The following is a 20,152-nucleotide window of genomic DNA, read 5'->3' as shown; positions in this document are numbered from 1 at the left end:
GTGGAGTCACTGACCCATCTTGATGAGAACAAATATTATACTGTCCACCTAATTAAGCCACACACCATCTAATATGGTACGTGATCTCCTCTCCTTCCTCTTGGAGAAGTTGATGTCATACCTTCCTCAGTAACCTACCAACCAACAGCAAGCTATTAAATCTGCCATTACATTAGGTCAGGTGGTTTTATTGTGTATAGCCAACTAGTTTGTTTTGGTATATGTAGGATATTCATACAACTGTATTATTAGCTCTAATGACACAAAATAAAGATTGTCTGTTTTTCAGTATTTTCTGTAAGTGTTTATATACATGTCTTTTATCCATGTATAAAGCTAAAGATTGGAATTACCATAATAGTCCTATAAATTGATCATTTTCTTAAGATCCAATTGATAAAAGGATATAAAACTATTAGAAACTGCCCAAAGAAGGACTACAAAGATGGTGTAGAGTCTGGAGGGGAAGACATAAGGAACAGCTGAAGTCCCTTGATTTATTCAGCCCAGAGAAAAAGATGAGGCAGACCTCATCACAGCCTACAACTTCCTTACGAGGGGACCAGAGGGGCAGACGCTGATCTCTTTCTGGTGACCAGCGATAGAACCTGAGGGAAAAGCATAAAGTTGCAACAAGGGAAGTTCAGGTTGGATATCAGAAAAAAGTTTTCACTGACAAGGTTGTCAGGCACTGGAATAGGCTGCCCAGGACAGTGACCATGGGCCCAAGCTCCAAGAGTTCAAGAAATGTTTGGACAGTGCTCTCAGGCACATGGTCTGATTTTTGATTGGTCCTGTGTGGAGCTAGGAATTGGACTCAGTGATCCTTATAAGTCCCTTCCAACTTGGGATATTCCATCAGTCAACTATATACTTTTATCATATTCTCATGGGTTTCTTCTACTCCTCACTCCATCCCAGTCTTGCTTTTAAAAGGTTATTTTGGGATATTCCACAATTTAAATGGGTCTTTAACTAATGGGGAATCAATTAGAAGATATGTGTACTTTTAAGGAATATACAAAAAAAAAAAAAAAATTTAATACAAAGGACCATCAGCAGTCTTTGTATATATCTCATCCTTCAAGATCTTCAGCAACTTTGATGCCAGACAGCAAGTCAGCAGTTCAGACCTGATTCACTTAAGATGGATGTCAAAGCAACTTATTTCTCTTACTATTTTTCTTACTACAAAAATGATTTGTCATCCTCAGATAAAAGACATCAGGTAAACTTAAACCAAGTAAATTATAAAATAAATAAATTCTGCTTTAAGCGGTAGCAAGTCAGACGCTTTGATGTTCTTTGTTTCAATGCATGAATGGCAAGTGCTATCCTACCTCTGGGAGAGAGGAGGGCCCTTATTTTCCAGTGTGGCCAGGGACATGCCACAGCATTTGGGGATATGACTGGAACTCTTGTGCTGTGGCTCTTGAGTGAATAATCCCCAGAGATGAAAGAGGATGTTCCCCTTACTTGCAGTAAATTGGTTCCTGTAAGTAGATGTTATGCATCAGCATGGTACATGGGCCTCCTTAGGAAAGCAGTTCAAGTGGTAGTGGTGGTCAGGAATTTCCTTATAGAACTGGAGTAGTCAAAAACCACAACTACCACTGGTAAGCCCTGAGTGTAGCAGAGCACTCTACAAGAGAATAGACACTTGGCAGTGTCTCCCATGCCCATCAGTTTACAACCTGCAGCTGCAGCTGTATATACTTTAGAATTGATGTAGGACCCCTGGGAGTTGGTCAGATTTGTACTTCTTCACCTTGTAAATTTCTTACCTGTTTTTAGGACAAATATACATTTTATGATTTCATATCTGCTTGTACAATTTTCATACATGACATAAGTAACAGGCAATTCTTTATTGTGAGCATATTACTTGTTTGCTGCACTGAAATGGACCTCAGTAACTCAAATGGAGTCTTGGTAACTCATCTCATGCAGTCAGTTTTGGTGACTAGTGGAAAGACTTCAGTGGCTCCCAGCTTAAATGTTGGTACCTTTATTAACCCAAAGAAGCTGTGGGAACAAATGAAGATTTCTGTGTCTCAGAATGCATTTGGTATTTATTTGGTCCCATCTACTCCAAATTCCCTGATTTTAATCAGTTTCTTGAGATCTAACTCAAAGACAGTGATAGCTTGAGATCACGACTGTAGAAGTGCTAAGGGCAGAAAGATGCTCCATGTGGCTTGTAATTTCTGCTGCTCTTCCTTCCACACTCTTTGCTTTGTGGGTAGCCTGGATGCTACACAAGGCTTTTAGGAAGAGCAAGCAGGATGCCTCTCAATACACAGAATGCTCAGAACATGATATGAAAATACATGATATGAAAGCTGGGAAGTGAAGCACATTCAAAAGGAGAGAGTGAAAAAGAAAAAAAGTCATCAGTAGCAGAGGTCTGACTCCATTATGACAGTCAAGAAGATGGTAAGTGGTTAAGTTCGTGTGCTCTAGTTTAATGACCTAGCTGCTTTTGTCAGTTACTGGGGACAGTAAGAAGTCAGCATTGTGTGAAGATGATAATAGTGTCTTTAATTCAAGTTCAGATTTTTAAAAATACTTTTCTAGAAAATAGAACCAAGATTTCCAACACTGTAAGATATGGTTGTTCGCACTGACAAATGCTACCTGTGAGGTTCCATTATCTCACTATTGACCAGACATGCTGATTTCCCTAAAATCTAAATGTCTAAAATACTTGAAAAAAACTATTTGCAATTAAGTTGAGCACAATAATTTAAAGACATGAATTTTCAGCATGGTTTGTCAAGATGAGGTAAACTTTTCAGATCTTTTAGAGGATAACCTCTGAGTGATTTCTGGAGTTTCTGGACTAGCTTTCCAATGTGTTCTTTAATAATTTGGTGATCAGTGGTGTTGCTTTACCTAAATACGTGTATTTGCGAAAAGTGTACTTTTTTCACCACTATCTGTCCTTTTTTACTGTAGTTCATAAAGAAGCCCATTTCACTTTCTGGGTCTCAGTCTTTGATATATTGTTGACTATTGATATGAGATGGTATTGCAAGAGGCTACTTGTTTTGACAGAAGATCTTTGTTGATGTTCAGATTTGAGAAAATGAGACAAATTAAAATCTATATGTGAGTGACCGTGTCTTTCCTGAAAATTAGGATGACAGAAAAAAAGCTATGTTGGGAATGGGCCTGAACAAGTTTCCTGCTTACATCACATATTTTGTACCAGCATTTGAGCTGTAAGGTTCTGCTTTGCTCCTTACATAACTATTATGCTGTTGTTTTTTTTTTTTTTTTTCTTCCAGACCTGGATTTTATTTCCTGGAACAAAGTAACATTGTAGGGTGTCATTAATTCTAAGATTAAACAAGTCATCAAATGTAAATAAGCTGACAAATGAGCATTTATCTTCTTTTCACAAAGCTGTTAGTACTAGGATTACTGGATCTTCCTTCCATCATAATGCACTTCTTCCTCTTGGGTGGCTTACAGTGAAGACACTGTTATGGTTATTGTATTACAGTCTGCTGCACAAGGATTTATTGATACTTTAGAACAGAAGGAGCATAATTTCTTTCTTTAGACTTGCTCTCAAAGATGAGTACTAACACATTTTTGGGTGTCTTTTTGACTTAATACTTTCAGACTTGGTGTTTGCAGCCTTTTAATTCCCATTTGAGTAATCAAATTCCAAATCCATCAGCTTTCCAGCGCTTCTTCTCACTGCAAATTTAATTTATGTTTGCTTATATATATGTGTGCATGTGTTCAGCCCTTCTACGTATACACCACAACATACGTGCAGTGTACCTGTGTAGTAAACATTACAGTTTATTTAACTTGCCCTGATATGAACAAGATAGATTCTTCAGACAGATTGCCATATCCCTGTTTCTCCTCAGAAAACATCTTCACACTTGCAGAAAAAACTACATATGGGGAGGAAGTGAGCAGTTATACCTCCAGGATATTTTTTGATACTGGTAGACTTCCAGTTAAAATCTGCAGTGTAAGAATTGATTTTCTTGCTATTGCTCCTTGCTTGGCATAATTGTACTTTTTAATATAATTGCTGTAAAAGCTGAAGAATTACAATCAGAATTATTAATTTGTTTGTTTGTTTGTTTTGCTTTTTTGTGTTTGGTTTAAATCGAAATCTAGCAAAAGATTTCCCCTTACAACTATCTGTACAACTACTGTCACTGCTTACCGCATCATACCTGTAACAGAATGGTGGTTTGATAATGAATACATTAACTTGCTTACTTTTCTGTGGCAAGGTTGGGTGGACGTTTTGTGGAGTGATCTAGCAGTTGTTTCTAAGTACTCAGGCACCAAGGTGCCTGCTGCATCAAAGGCTGCTTTGTGACAATTCTACATATAAAGAACATAGCAAGATACAACATTTGTTTGTTAATTTTGCAACCATGAAAATCATTTTACATAAAAGGCCCCGCTGATTGCATGTTTTGAGTCTTTTCTTGTTCTTGTGACAATTTTGGAGGACTAAAGACTGAAAACTGAAATAGGGGCAATCTCAGACCATAAAGCAGACCATAAAACTGCAGTTAGTGCTGCACAGAAGCAGCCTACTTCAAGGTCTTGGTTTTCAATGAATTTCACACCTTGCCTTAGAAATAAAGAAGCCTTAGGTACTTGAAGAGGTGACTGCAGGAAGCATCAGTTTCATTTCACATTTCTGATTATCTGTGATGGGATAATCTCATCTGAGATAAGTGATCCTGAACACATGTATTCAGGTCAGCAAACTGCACATGGGAAATGTTTGATTATGTTGTCATTGTGCATGGTGAGAATTTAAACCAAAGTAGCAAAAAAACAGACTGATTCTCTTGGAAGTGATGCTTCCTAGTAACAGATGGTATTCTGCCATTATTTCTGTTGTTAACTTTGTTCTTCTGAAATTTGCAGTTCATAGGCTATTTGAACATTGTGGATGTCTCGTTAAAAGTTGTTTGTCAAAGGCTTAACAGTGATCTTTTTCAAAAAACAGTGCCCCTTCTTGTTATGTACTTTTGAGTTCATGATTTCATTGTAGTGCTCCAAAGGTATTTTTTGACTGATCTGCTTTCAATCTTTCTCTTTCATAGGAGATGATCCAGCAGAACGATATTGGATACGTACTAAATGCCAGTAATACCTGTCCAAAGCCCGATTTCATTCCAGAATCCCATTTTTTGAGAGTGCCTGTGAGTGACAGCTTTTGTGAGAAGATTTTGCCTTGGTTGGATAAATCAGTCGATTTTATAGGTGAGAAGAAACTTTATATTGGCTCTCTAAAACACTTTCTGGATTACTCTGTGTGTCTACCTCCTATTTTGGCTGGAGAAGACCTGAATTCTTTCTGGGTGGTATGAAAATACCCTAAGGATCTGCATATACGAGCACCATCACTTCATAAGCACAGAACCAAAGTAACAGGGAGATTCTGCCACTGCCTTTTCCAGCACTTACAGAACAAAGACACTTTTTAAGAGCACAGCTCTGCTTTCTGGCAACCTGGTAGATGCCTGATATATGCCTGCAGAGAGTGAACGAGAAAATTAGACACACAGATCCCGTCTTTGACTTTGAGCAGTAAGCTAAAAGATAAACTGGCCAAATCGTTTCTAATCTTACATACAAGTAAAAAGCAAGTGTTTGTGATGGAACAGTCAGCTTTTCCAGACATCTAGATGGGGATTGTTTATGTGCATGTTAAAGTAAATGCAGCATGCTGTAACTGCAGTGCATTTCCAGTGTGTAGGCATGTGTTTTTTCTATACCGAATGCAGCAATAGAGAAAATAAAAGATTGTTGTTCAAAGCTTCCATGAAATCTGTAATTGGCAGCTATTTTTGGAAGTTCTGGACAATTTCAAAATAACGTTGCTTTCCTTGCAAAGTTTTCATCATAATATAATGCTGCTGATTTCTTTGGTATGCAGAAAAAGCAAAAGCATCAAATGGCCGTGTGTTAGTGCACTGTTTAGCTGGAATATCTCGCTCTGCCACAATCGCTATTGCATACATCATGAAGAGAATGGATATGTCCTTAGATGAAGCTTACAGGTAAGGAGAAACTTTCCCTTCATGTTAATTCTTGTGTCTGGCAGCCTGTTTTTGAAGCGGTAAAAGGTCGTACGACCAAGTGCAAAAGCAGGCATGTTACCTTATGATGTAGCTCATCGGCCTGTAGGCATTCTTGCTTTAAATGTAGGCTTCCACCATAAACAAATGAGTGGTTGTGTGCAGACATTGTGCACCTAATGTTCATTCAAAGTGCTGATGTTGGCCTTTGCTCTGAGTAGGCAAATAAATGAGATTTAAACTGCATGTGTGCCTATATATGCACAGATATATCATACGGAACAGTGTCTTGCAAGCTGAAGAGAGAATGAAATGGATAAAGAGTGAGAACTGAGGATATTTATAATCCCGTTTATGACAAATGCTAGGCTGGATTTATTTACTTCAGTTTGGCACTTGGTAATGCTCTCAAAGAAGTGCCTGCAAGTAAAATGCATAGGAATTAAGGAAACAACTTTGTTGCTACTAATTTCCAACAAAAACTCTCGGAGAAAGTATTTTCAGGTATAAGCACTGTGTGGGATTAGGGAATTCTTGAGGGAACCCCCCCACAGACTTTTTCCACCTTCAAATCATAGTATTTCTGTACTTGTATTGTGAACACTACATTCCACATGACTTGACTTGACTGCAGTTTACCACAGCTTCTCTGTTTCAGTTGACAAACTTCTTTTTGTTTCTGCGTAGCACAGGAAACGCTGCCTTCCTTCTTGACAGACCTTGCAGGCTAATTGGCAGAGCTGACACACCTCCATTACATGCGTCACGCAGAAGCAGTTTGAATAATTGTGCTGGAGCAGCTTGAGAGGAACACCTCCCACATCACTGTTGTGTTTGCTAGCACTATCTCTAAAAAACAGAGATGGGAACAGAACGATGAACAGTTTTGATGGGACACGTTCTTTTAAGTTGCTGATGGCATGTAAGAGATGCTATCTCTTCCATGTAAGAGGTGCCAGAGCTGCAGATGTCTCCCATAGCATTTAACAATCTGCAGAAAGAAGATTTCTGCCACTGCTTGCTGACCGTTTGGTTAGTTAGGTATGATGAAGTAGGTTTGGCTTGTTAAGAAGCAGAGGTGAAACTTCACAGGGACACAGCAAGAGACAGTAGATGCACTGCTGGATGCAGATGGTTACTGTGCAAGGCATGAGCTTGATTCACTGAGCAGCTCGTCTGATCCCAGACTGCAGGTCTGGAGGTGAGAGCTGTACAGTACTGAATGCTTCTTAAAGGCACGCCTCAGTGAGCTTACACTGAGCAAGAAGTGTTTTTTTTTTCTTTCCATGACACATCCTTGACCTTTTTTTTTTTTTTCTTTCTTTCTCTTTGCACTGTAAATGCTGAACAACTACTGTGAAACTTTGACTTTATTTTAATGTATTTCCTTTGATATGATTTAGTGAGAAAGGTCTGCAGCACGTTTCATTTACTGGTTTGGAATCTTTTGCTGGCAAAGCTTAAAAGAGAAGTACTTTTTCTGGTTTAATGAAAGGTATTAGACAAAATGTTTGTCTGGAACTTCTAAAAAAATAAAAGGTGACGCTAAATGTTACTTGAAATGAAAGATCTGAGGAAATGTACTATTTTCATCTTTTGTTTAATTTGTAGAGTGGACTATACAAGGGAAACAAACACACCATTTAAATATTTTGCATATTTTTTAATAAGAAAAGGCGTGCATTTTGAAATGAAAAGTTTTGCAGAGCCTTATAACTTGGCAGAAGGGATCAAGGAGACTTTTTTGATGCCTTTTTATAGTTATAAGAGCTAGTTTTAAAGTTAAAACTGTCTTATATTTTGGAGTGGGAGGAGAAAAAAGTTGAGGGAATGGGGTTGCACTTCATAGTGGAAGTTTCCACCATCAGTTTGTGCAATCTGCTCTTGCAGGTCATAACATCAGCTTGACTATTCGCTGCAATTCAGATGATTAGCAAAAAATAACAGTGCCTGCTGTGTTCAGAAAGCTTGGTGTCCTTGAAGTTTTGCAACGTCAAAAAAAAACCCTTCTTTTTTGTTTTATCGTGTGCTTGCTTGCATTTATGCTCGTGTATATGTATACACGTGAGTATACCTTAGAATTTTTCTCATGCCATTTTAAGAACTGCACGCTCACTTTTTGCATGTGACCCCAGAGAGATTTTCTGCCTTTAATAATATTTAATTTCCTCATTATGTGTGTATTTGCAGTAGGTTTAGCTATTCAAGCTCTGTTCCCCTGCTAATTCCCTTGTCATCTGCTACCTTCACCATTCAGGAATGGGAAGGGAAAAAAAAAAAAGGGGGGATTTGGGCAGCTTCCTCTTTTTCAGCCAGTAAAAATACAAACTTTTTTAGCTGCGCTACAAATCAGGCAAAGTCTGCTGCCATATTTAATTCTGAATTACACGATGTGACTTCAATACTGAAGTTTTTCATTCATTTGCAGTCCTGATTCAGGAACACGTTTTGAAGTTATGTCTTGCAGGTTGTTCATATTCAAAGTGCATGACTGCATACTTATGAGAGTTAGGCTGTTTCCTTCAGGACTGGAGGATACCTATTATGTGGATTCGGTGATGCTGTTACTCTTCTACTGTTGAACACAGGCTGAATGATTTTTTAATGCTGCATTTGCTCATTTTCCTTTTTGATGACCATATCAGTGGTCAATACCAGGGTATGGCAGAAATGACTGGCATTTGCTGTACAAGGTCAGCATTCATGAGAGCAATCTCTCGACAAAGGTAAAACGGGACAGGAAGCGCTGATGGCATGAAAGAGAGAGGAGAAAGAAGTATGAGATTCCAGCCACTCAGACAGTGGGGACAAGTGCTCTGCTTTCTGCTTCGGTGCTGTTCATAACACTTGAGGAGCTCTTAAATTCAGTCAGAGACCAAAGGTAGCCATGACACAGTAAAATAAACAATTTCTTCAAACCTTGCTGTAGACACCATAAAGAGGTAAACTGAAAGCTTTCTTTCCTCCATCTTTAGCTGCCTTCAGGTAATAAAAAGAGTTGAGAGAATCCATCATTATATTGCATAAAAGCTGTCCTCTTTTCCATTCTTAAGTTATCCATGCTTGTCAGAACCTGAGGCGAAGCATCCTGACAAGTATTAGGCTGCTAACCTTAGGATGATTGCTCTGAGTGTTATTTCAAGTCTGAGCAGCAAGTTCTTAAAATAATTTGTTCTTCCCTTTCCAGATTTGTGAAAGAAAAAAGGCCGACCATTTCTCCCAACTTCAACTTTCTGGGCCAGCTTTTGGACTTTGAGAAAAAAATCAAGAACCAGAGTGGTCAGCCCGGACACATCAGTAAGCTGAAACTTCTGCACTTGGAGAAAAGCAGTGAGCACGTGCTGGTGCCAGAGGGGGGGCAGAGCAGCCTCGCCACGAGTCAGCTCTGCATCACTGCTACCTCAGAGATCGTGGAACCGAAGCCCGCAGACCCTGGGAACGTGCCATGCACTCACTTGCCCTCGCTGGACGACAGCCCACTGGTACAGGGCATAAATGGGCTGCACGTCTCCCTAGATAAGGTAGAAGACAGTAACCGGCTGAAGCGCTCCTTTTCACTGGATATCAAATCTGTGTCCTACTCTGCCACTAGCAGCTGTGTGACTGCATCAGTGCAGAGCTTCACCTCTTCCGAAGACACCCTGGAGTACTATAAACATGCGACAGCTTTAGAGGGAAGCAGCAAGCTGTGTCAGTTCTCCCCTGTGCAGGAGGTCTCAGAGCAGACCCCAGAAGCCAGCCCTGATAAAGAGGAAGCAAACCCTCCAAAGAAGCCCCAGAATGCCTGGCAGGTGGATAGCCAGAGCAAGCGGCACGTGGGGAGATCCAGCAGCGGTGCAGTCACTCAGCGGGCGCTCCTGTACCCGCTGCACCGGAGCGGGAGCGTGGAAGACAACTACCGAACGAACTTCTTGTTTGGGCTCTCCACCAGCCAGCAGCACTTGGCGAAATCTGCGGCAGGGCTGGGCCTCAAAGGCTGGCACTCGGACATCTTGGCTCCTCAGACATCGGCCCCATCCCTTACCAACAGCTGGTACTTTGCAGCCGAGTCCTCACATTTCTACTCTGCCTCCGCCATCTATGGGAACAGTGCTGCCTACTCTGCCTACAGCTGCAGCCAGCTGCCCACGGGCTGCGAGCAAGCCTGTGCTGTGCGCAGGAGGACGAAGCAGGGCAACCGTGGAGACTCCAGGCGGAGCTGGCACGAGGAGAGTTCTTTTGAAAAGCAGTTTAAGCGCAGAAGCTGCCAGATGGAGTTTGGGGAAAGCATCATATCGGACAACAGATCCAGAGAAGAACTGGGGAAGGTGGGCAGTCAGTCGAGCTTTTCAGGCAGCATGGAAATCATTGAAGTGTCCTGAGGAGCAGTGGACTAGTGTGACTGTAGAGGAGGCACTCCCTCTCCGGATCCCCGCAGGTCTGAAAAGGACAAACCCTGTGCAGAAGGGGGAGGGAGGAGACACGGAGCTTTGGTGGGAGCACAGTGACTAGATTGATAGAGCAAGGCAACAAGAGAGCATCCGCATGAGGAGACTGAGCCTACCATTGGGGTTTTCTCCTCCCATCCTGGAGAAGGGCAGAACATTTCAAAGATTTTTCCCTGACGCAGGAAGCAATTACGTGCAATGGATTGCACATCCTTTCAGTGTTTTCAGAAAGGAAACTCTCTTGGTATCAGACCATTTCTCTGGTTCCACTGAAACATGCTCCCACCCATCAAAGCTAGTTTTATTCTCCCCTCCTGAAGCCCCAAGTTTTCACCAGTGCACCTTAGCTCTGACGCTGAGCCAACCTCTGGAAGGAGACCTGAGGAGAAAGGAGGATGGGAGTGATTCCAAAGGAACTAGGGACTGGTTACAGCAAGGCTGGTCTGAAAAGACAATTCAGACAAATGTAAATACTGGTGTAACTATTGTTTTAATGGATAGGCTTTAGGTGATTTTCTAGAGAGCTGCTTCAGAGAAGAAACCAGTACCTCAAAAATATAACAAATAAACTAGGGCTTTATGGCTGCCGGATGCCGGTAGTCAGTTGGTAAGCAATGTGAACAAGTAACAATTAGCCACATTGGATTTTTTTTAAAGCTGTCTACGCACAAGTGTTTCAGTTGGCCTAGCAGTAATTCTTAAGACAAGTGATCTGTATTTGTGGCCATTTCCCCCATTCATTTGAACATAAAATAAGCAGTGTTTGTATTTCTGCTGGCTTCTGGGAGAGGGACAGTTTGGCTTCTAAGCTGTAATGGAGCGGTTACCACTTAAGATTACAGAGAAGTGGCTAGTACAATGCCACAAAGCCCTCTTCTTGCCAATTAACAATTCAATGGATGGCTCTAGAAAAAAGGAGTTGTAAGCTCCGGTGAGCTCGGGTTTTGTTCTGAACTGAGCAGTACCTTACAGGGCCTGTTTTTCATACCCAGCTCCAATCTACATGCGATTGGAAGAGAGTGATTCATGGTTTTGGTTTTTCCCCTCCCCCACCATCTTCACCCAGACTGAGGACTCTGAGGCAGATGCCCGTTTCAGGTTTGCTGACTTCGTTTGAGAAAGAGGTCTGTTCAGCTGTCCAGGGAAAACAGAAAGGGGAACTCCAAAGTCCCATCTCATAATGTGGCGTGAAAAAAACAAGAGTTTGAGAAGAGACAGCTTTAATGGAAAGCCTGCTCACCTCCTGCACTTGCAGATCCAAAGGAACTTCAGTTTTGGCTGTTGTCCTCTGTCCCAGCTTAGGGTCTTGGTTTCCCAGTGTGCTGATGCAGGATTTGGCTGCAATTGCCTCTAGCTGCTCTGCCACGGGCCAGCGTTCTGCTTTCTGATCTCCACCAACCAAGAATGTGCCAGCGTGAGGAGGTGTTGTTTCCCCACTGCCAGCGAGGTGTTTCATGGGAGATGAGGCACGGCTTCCTTGTGTTGTTTTTGACAGAGAACCAGCTGCTTCCCCTGCAGCGGGCCATTCTTGTGGTATGTCAGCTGCTGCTGTGCATGCACAGTGCTGTGCCGAGCTGGCAGTGGGCGAGGAGTGGGAGCAGATGCGCGGCGCACAGCTCCGTCCTCCCCCTGGTGCTGGGATGGAAGCTGCACACGTGTTAGCTTGGGCTTCCCCGAGGCCCCACAGAACGCAGATGTGGGGGGAAATTTATTGTTTTGTCCAATTTCAGTGCAGGCGGCTGAAAACTGTAAATCACATGTAACAAAAACTTACCCCTGGCCAACAGCTTTTAAAAAAAATTGTCTGCAGCAAACTGAAGCCCTAATTCAAGTCAGCAGCTTGGGTTATTATTATTATTTTTTTTTACTGTAAGTTTAGCTAGTTTGTGACTCAAATCTCAGGTTTTACTATATTGAAAAGCAGAGAAAATCTCGTCTTTGTTTTGTGGCTAGGATGTGAGTTTCCTACAGCGGACTGTATAAAATAGCACTGAAAGCTACAGCATTGATTAACTTGATCCTAAATCGTGCAAAAGACACACAGAGAGGCAGCAAGAGAATGGGCTGAACCTAGAGGCTGTGTGGGTGAGGTGTGTGAAGTGCCGGAAGAAGGGCAGCGCAGGCAAGGGCAGCCGATGCTGTACTGTGAAGCAGGTCAGGCTGGGGCTGCTTGTTAAACATACTGCCACTTGGCTGTGTTTACATATCAAGTGAAAGCAATTACATTATGACTGTTTCCAGCGTATATACATACACACTGTGCGTGTATATATACACAACCATTTAGTTGTGCTCCTCTCAGGCAGATTTCAGTAAAGACCCATGGCTTTCTTTGATTTAAATCACTTAATGGGGGTAAGCACAAATAAATCCCTGCAGGCAGGAACAGAATTTTCCTGGGTTTTGTGTTCCAGTCTTTCTACACACGCACATAGGTATGCTTAAGTTTTGGTGGGTGACTCCTTCTGAGGGACTGAAATTTGGATGTCTGGCTCCTAGGGATTTCCAGTGTGCTGCAGTCACTGCAGGCATCAAAGCTGTAGGCTCAGAGTGTTGGGGGACAGGTTCCTGTAGGAGGAAGCCATAAATCAATATCCTGTGCAGGGTGCTGCCCTATTTCATTTCTCCAGTAGTGTACTGTACCTGAATGATGCTGGAAATGGTTTTTAGAAGGGCAGAATGCAAAACAGAGGGTGCAAGGGGGGAATGTGTACATGTTCAATATGAATATAATGTTCTTTGGTGTATGGAAGGTGTTTAAATGGTTCAGAGAGATGTGAGTTTCTCATATTGTGTCATGAGCATTACCTGTATGTTATGATGAAATAAAATCATAAATGGTACCTGTTTATACAGAAGAGGAAGGAGCCTGTGTGTGTCTGGCTGTGGAGCACGTCCTGCCTGCCTACAGCAGGAGTGCTATCAGCAGCCAGGGCTGGCAGGGTGCACCCCTGCTGTGTGCATCCTCTGCAGCTGTACCTGTTCATGGACAGCACAGACAGGGAACACTCCGGCTGCTTCTCGCAAACCGATGATTTTGCAGTTCCAGCCTCTCACCTGTTCCTGCTTACCCCTTCTGCTCCCTTAAAGAGCAGTAATGGCACTTTCCTTTCTCTTGCCACTTTTCATGCTGGAGAATACAACTGCATGGTCTCACACAACATCAGTTGTCATTACACTGCTCACAAAACAGCAGCACTGGCTTTTCTAGAAGCAAGTATTTCGGCTTGTTCATTTTACCTGGGACACACTGCATTTTTTCTTGTCTCCCATACATCTTACTTTAAACAGTGTAATTACACTCATACTCGTGATGGATTCTGCCAGTCCTGAAACATTCAGAACAGCTTTCAAATACTGAGGGAGGTTATGCCCCTCACTGCTCCTTCAGAGAACAGCTTATACAAAAGCAGCATATATCAGAATAAAGTCCTGCAGCAGAGTGCGGATGCCAAGGCTTTATCCTTCCTTAAAATGGCATCAGCTTGCTGTCCTACAAAACAGCCCTCCCCTCTTACCCCTGCCAGCAGACAAGTCTTAAGACTAACTCCAAGAACTCAAGAGGCAACAGAAATTTGCTGTTCAACAAGATTTAATTTTTGTTTCACTGACTGGTGAAGGGGTCCTGAGGTCACTGTGTTCTTGATTTAACCATCACAGTTAAATTCCTGGAGAGGACTGAAAACAAGATTTGGGCAGCCTTACTTTTGATGGGGCAGTGGACGTTATGAAAAAGAGCAGAAATGCTGTTCTTGCTGACTGCAAGTTCGTTGCTAGCTGCTTCTTACGCTTGGACTTACAGTACAAGCTTTAAATCACTCCTACCAAAAAGCGGTATGTGAAGAGCCCAGAACAGCACGCCTGGCCATTCTCGAGCTCTAAAAAGGCTGTTATTGGCCCTTCTGAGATCCGAAATTTCTGAGATCCAGTAAAACTTATTTAAATACACACTTTAGTAAGACAGCCATACCTGGCTGGAATATCAGATCACTTAAAAAGCATTTCTATGCATTTGCATCTCCCCAGGTGCAGGAGTGGAAAGACCATCACCTTATTGCTTTCCCAACAGCAGGACAATTCTTCTGCCAGAATTCTGCTGTCAATTCTCCACTAAATCTGCTTTTCTGAATTTCTTAGAATGGCTTTCCTGCAGGAAGCAGCCACTAATACACCAGGGATGTTCTAACAATATTGACCCACAGCCCCTGCCCTGGGAAGAGTGCGCAGTCCTATCTCAGGGCCAGGGGCAGTGTCTCACTGACTCCCTGGCCCAGCACAGGGGTGGGCAGCCAGCTCAGCTGCAGCCCCACCACTGGCACGGCACAGCATCATTGTACACATCATTCACTTGAACTGGATACCTGTGTCAGTCCCAGCTGGAACAGCATCCAAAGATACCAGCTGTTTCATTCTTGGACACACACCTCCTTACCATCACCAGGCCATTTCTGGGGCACAAACAGAACAGGAAAGCTGAGGTACGACAGAGCACAGTCCCCAGCCTTCACGGCAAGAAGCAATGTAAGTGAACAACAAGCAAGGCACTCGGAGAAACAACACGCTTGGAAAAGAGCAATACCAAACATTTTAATGTTGGAGCTGGAACATATAGCACGCATGCAGCTGTATACAGAGCAAGTCAGTGAAGAGGATGGTAATGCACAGACCGAAGGGCACTGGAGCACAAGGCTCACAGCCAGATCACACGCTGGCAGCACAGGATGCAGAGGGAAGGTGCACAATACCGGTGGAATGCCAGCCGATAGGGCAAGGGGCCTATGGACGTGCCTATTTCTGCTCACTCTGTGTAAAAACCTAGAGGAGGGGACAGACCTTTTAAATATTTAAATATATTTAAATATATATATATATAATTTAAAATACATTTATTTAAAAAAAAAAACAAAAACAACAACAACAAATTTTCTGTCCCCTTCACTGGATTTTCACAGAAACTGACCAGCAGATACGTTGGTACTTCAGCACCCTGACAATGCATTGAATTATAGAAAAGACAAAAGGAACAAAAGAAACCTCTTCCTCCAGAGCAGTACTATGCAGTGCCCCAGCATTTTGTGCCACAAGCACACAAGGCAACAAAGGAACTGGAGCAGCTCAAGCCACCAAAGAAACACAGCCCAGGGCCTCACATCACTCTCCAGCTTTTCAGGTTTCACACCAGCAGGCTCTGTCCGCACCTGCCTCACACGAGTTTCATTTCACATCACAACCAGAAATGGGAAGAAATGCTTCTTTTTCAAAGGACTGCAACCGATAATTCTGTTCAAAACACTAACAATCTGTCCTTCATGTTAAAAGTAGCAGTACAGTTACAAGAGAGACCTGAGCTTTCTCCACCACTGACTGGCTTGGGAAAGGAAATGTGTAGGCAGAACAGTAACTCTAGTCACGTCTCACATCCCTGCTGCACGGAGTGAGAGAATAAAGCAAAGTCTCACCTTGAGCATCACCCACACCTAAGGTGAATTCAAAAGCAGCACATGGAGCAAAGCACGGGGCAGCCAAGCAACAGCAACATGCAGCAGAAAAGGGCTTCCCTTCAGCAAAAGGTCTAAGAATTATGGGTGGTAAAGCTACTGATGATGTCTTAAATAGAACTGTGAGCCATCCCTTAAGAACAGAGGATACAGGAATTTTGCAGGACATGTATGAGATCTGTCGAATGGAAGTGATGGACCTGTATTCTTTGGAAGAGGCTGACATTTCAATCCTGATTTCCTTCTAGTTAAGTCATAATATCTATTACAGCTTACCCTTGCTGTTCAGAAGTCATTAGCTAGGAGGCCCAGAAGTGTACCCAGACGCTTAAAAGACAGTAAGCGCATAGGAGTACATATTTTCTCCCATTATCAGCCCAATAGCTAGGTAAATAAGAAACTGATTTGCAGCCCCTGCTCCTGCGCATTCCAGACAGGAGCCCTATTCTCTCATCTGCATCAGCATTGCAAGGAGCAACATTTTCATCTGATGCATAACAGTGTAAGGAAAACAGCCAAAGCTTTACATGAGTGAGCATCCACAACCTTGCCCCTGCTGGCAGAACTGGTATCTACATCTATTCCTGGCCTAAGCTGCCTGTGCTACAGGGCACAGGGACCCTCGCAGTGGATGGAGACAGCAGCTGAATGCACTTCCAAGCAGCTTGGTCTGGACAAGTAGGACAAAACGCCAAGTTACTGACTGCTGAACCATGTCTGGTGGCAGGAGGCAGAGAATGTCTCCAGGAAGGATGGTAAGGATACTCTTGGCATGACCATGGGAAACAGGTTGTCATGGGCTGCCCCTGTAAGCATCAACTTTTTTTTTTTTTTTTAAACAAACCAAATGTAAAATACTGTAAAACACAAGAGCATAGGTGGGAGTCTGCTCTTTACATTGTTATACTCTGTATGCACAACTATGTACCAGTTCCACAGTGAGAGCAGTAAAGAAATGGACTCACTGCTGCCCTTTCCGGAAAATGTTCTGTTCACATGTTTGCCAATTGTTCTTCACTGGACACCGTCCAGAGGGCCTCACAGCTATGGTACTCCATCCTCAGCAGTGCTCAGCAGGCCCCACAATCATGTTTCAAACACAGACCTGTGCTGGCTGCAGCATGCATTACGAAAAGGGCTATGTGGCCTCTGGTAATGAAGCAAAACTAGCTCCAGAAGCCATTTACACTATCAGAAACCTATGATGCTGTCACACTCAAATGTCTGGAGACAATCTTTTGCTGATTAGGTAAGCTCATATGCTAAGAGCTATTCCAGGAAGTCCCAAAGCCTGTACTGACAGACAGGTTGTGGCAGGGACTCCCTCAAAGTCTGGGATGACCATCTCTGAAATAAAACAACCATTCAAGTTCAGCCTCCTCACCAGCAACAGCATTCTGGGAGGTCTGTAATGAACACAAACCTACCACTTGCCCAGCAAGCCCGAGGCTCCTTGCTTCTGCTTTCATGCTCTTTCTGCTGGGATAAGAGCTGCTGTGCAATTGCAGTGCAGGCTGCTTGAACACCATTTCTAGATGTGTAAATATTTCACAACAGTGTGTAAAATATCCCATTTTATATGGGGAGAAACCAAAGCCTGTGGCAGCAGCCCAGTAGCAGACTTGGCAGTCTGCAGTCTCCCAAGTCCCAGAGCAGTGCCTCGGCCCCATGAGCAGGCTGCCGACTGTCCAGCTGGGGCTCAGTTCACAGGAACGCAGGAACATCCTGTTGCCTTTGGAGCAGTTTGTGGAGCATGATCCCAAAGGGCCCTGTGGTTTTAGTCATAAAACACCATGCTCAGGCAAGCTCTCAGCATGACAGCAGTTCAGCCAGCACGGAGTCTGAAGGACTTTTCAAGTCTCCCCTCCAACTGCATCCCTCTGGTATAAAAGAGCACCAAGATAACTGGTGTATCCTAATAAATAAAAAAATACACAAGATCCGATCCCTTGTATCCAACTTTGGGGTGCCAAGTAAATAGGCAGGTACCAGCATCTGTTAGAATCGCAGTGCAAAGTAAGGGATGTGAACAGCCATCAGCTAGGGCACAGGATGCTGCCAGGGCAAGGAGAAAGGAACATTAAGGCTGCTCAGCAGTAACAGACATATCTGTAACAGTTATTCCTTCACAGCCTCATTAAATGAGTGAGCCCATAAAAACAAAGAGCCTCAAGAAAGGACATGCCAAAACCCTGCCATGCAAACTGTGTTAATTATGATAATAGGCAAATTTTAATAAGCCATTCCTGGCTCCCACACTTTCACATACATATTTCCAAAGGCAGAGGATCTCAAAAATATTTGCCAGCCATCTAATTCTCTAAACCCTAGCAGCACAGAAAGCACATTAGAGGGTTTGTCACACTCCATATCCCATTGAATTCTTCTAGTAAAAAGAACGGATGAAAGAACTCCTCTGAAACCCACATCCAGTTACAGCAATGAAACAAACGTCTCAGCACAGGTGGTGGCAGTGGAAGAGGAGAGAGCAGGGCAGGTGGAGCACAGTTAAGTGTTCCTCTCCAAACAATGAGACCGGGGAACTCCTGAATTTCTGGCTGCACAGCCCTGGCAGCTGGGGCTATTCCTCCTCTGGTGCCCTAACAGAAAGTCAGACAACACGGCTGTCCACTCCCAACATCGGCCAGTTCGGAGGCACATCTGTGCCAAGCACTGGGGTGCAGGAGGTGGAGGGAGCTGGAGCAGCTAGGACTTTATCTCCCGGTCGGGTTTCATGCTGAAGGGCTCCAGCTGCTCACTCTCAGGCAGCATGCTGTTCAGCCTCTCCATCAGCGGAACAGTCTGGTCAATGCCCATCTGAATACGGCGGAGGATGGCAGACATCTCGTTGACCTTCTGGATCTGCTCCGCATACTTGGCGTACTTCTTCTGTCGCTCCTGCATGAGGCTGTAAAGAGTTTCCACTGAGAGGTCCATCTGTTTAAAAACAAGCAGAGAAGCCAGCCACGTTAGGCCAGCTGTTACACAGACCTTACAGCACAGCACCTCCCCTACAAGTGTGTCGGACACCCCGCTGGATCTACCAGCCTGGTACAGGACCTCCTCTACTGGTGCTCAGCCAATTTGCCATGAAATGGGATAAATTATAGCTGTACGTGGAGGACATGCAACCACCTCTACACCGATTACTGGATGCACTGGATCATGCACAATATCCAAACACAGGGAAATCATGGCCTCTGCCTACACCTTTGTATTTTTGGTAGAACTTGTTCACTTTCAAGCATTAAACTTTATTTGCCAGTAGTAACATCACTGGCTTCAGCAGGTTGCTCTGTGACTGAGACACTGGTGTTATTGCTATCATCAGCTGGAAAACTCCTGTCTTGAGAAAGAACCACAACAGATTAGTAGTGTCCCTAATTTCCCTGAATCCTAAAAATAAAAGTGTTATGAATGACCCCAGGAGAGACATTAGGTAAATCAGTCATGCAATTAAGCACGGTAAGTACCTAAACACAGCCAGAGCATTATTACAATGACAGGAACTGCAGTGCTATTCCTGCCATTGAACTATGAAGGTAGCTTTTGTAATTCACAGCTCAACTTTCCCTACAGCTAGATTGTAAGCTCCAAGGAGGATTCAGCTGCTAGCACCACACCACACACAAACCAGCCAATTCAGACTGTTTAAGCTATTCACTGCTCTGTGAGATACACCATACATAAATCTCTCATTCAGAGAGCCTGGAACGTAACAGATTTATTCCATTCTCTAAAAGCACACTGAAAACTCAGCTACTTCAACTCACTGTAGCTGTGTTCAGCAACACCACTCGCCCCACAGCTGGTATATCTGAACTGCAGGCATCCATCTCAGAACCAAGAGAAGAGCTCTCAGCACAGACAAAAATGTTAGCAGTGCAGTACTATTAAAAATCCCACTGCTGCCTTGGACAGCATTTAATCAGCAGGTGTAAAAGTGACCCAGCAGGGATTTGGAGACACAAGGGGGAATTGGCAGCAAGGGGAAAAGGTTCAAGGAGAGGTGCAGAGCTGGAGAGGGAGCTGCACTGCTGACAAACATCGCTCTCAGACCCTGGGGAAGGAGTCAAGACAAAAAATAGTCAGGTGAGAAACTGTTTTATTGAGGAACCAAAGCTACAAGCAGCATTAAAAGCAAACAGACAAG

The 20,152-nt window shown here is 43.4% G+C and overlaps 2 protein-coding genes across 5 annotated transcripts in view; one reads left to right on the top strand and one right to left on the bottom strand.

Moving 5' to 3' along the window:
* Nucleotides 1-13,359, top strand: part of DUSP16 (dual specificity phosphatase 16) — a 68,846-nt gene extending 55,487 nt beyond the window's left edge. For all 3 annotated transcript variants that reach the window (XM_085233484.1, XM_085233490.1, XM_003202539.5), the window contains 3 exons: nt 5,097-5,256; nt 5,933-6,056; nt 9,262-13,359. In XM_085233484.1, coding sequence (XP_085089610.1) covers nt 5,097-5,256; nt 5,933-6,056; nt 9,262-10,435 — 1,458 coding nt within the window. In that variant the 3' untranslated portion in view covers nt 10,436-13,359. The remainder of the gene's footprint in view (nt 1-5,096; nt 5,257-5,932; nt 6,057-9,261) is intronic.
* Nucleotides 13,360-15,063: 1,704 nt separating this feature from the next.
* Nucleotides 15,064-20,152, bottom strand: part of BORCS5 (BLOC-1 related complex subunit 5) — a 60,573-nt gene continuing 55,484 nt past the window's right edge. For both annotated transcript variants that reach the window (XM_085233506.1, XM_085233515.1), the window contains exon 4: nt 15,064-18,936. In XM_085233506.1, the coding sequence (XP_085089632.1) occupies nt 18,706-18,936 (231 nt within the window). In that variant the 3' untranslated portion in view covers nt 15,064-18,705. The remainder of the gene's footprint in view (nt 18,937-20,152) is intronic.

The sequence above is a fragment of the Meleagris gallopavo genome, chromosome 1 (genome assembly GCF_905368555.1).
Source record: "Meleagris gallopavo chromosome 1, MGAL_WU_HG_1.1, whole genome shotgun sequence".
Classification (NCBI taxonomy): domain Eukaryota; kingdom Metazoa; phylum Chordata; class Aves; order Galliformes; family Phasianidae; genus Meleagris; species Meleagris gallopavo.
Note: the sequence above shows the minus strand (reverse complement) of the source record. Positions and strands in the feature narration are given on the sequence as shown.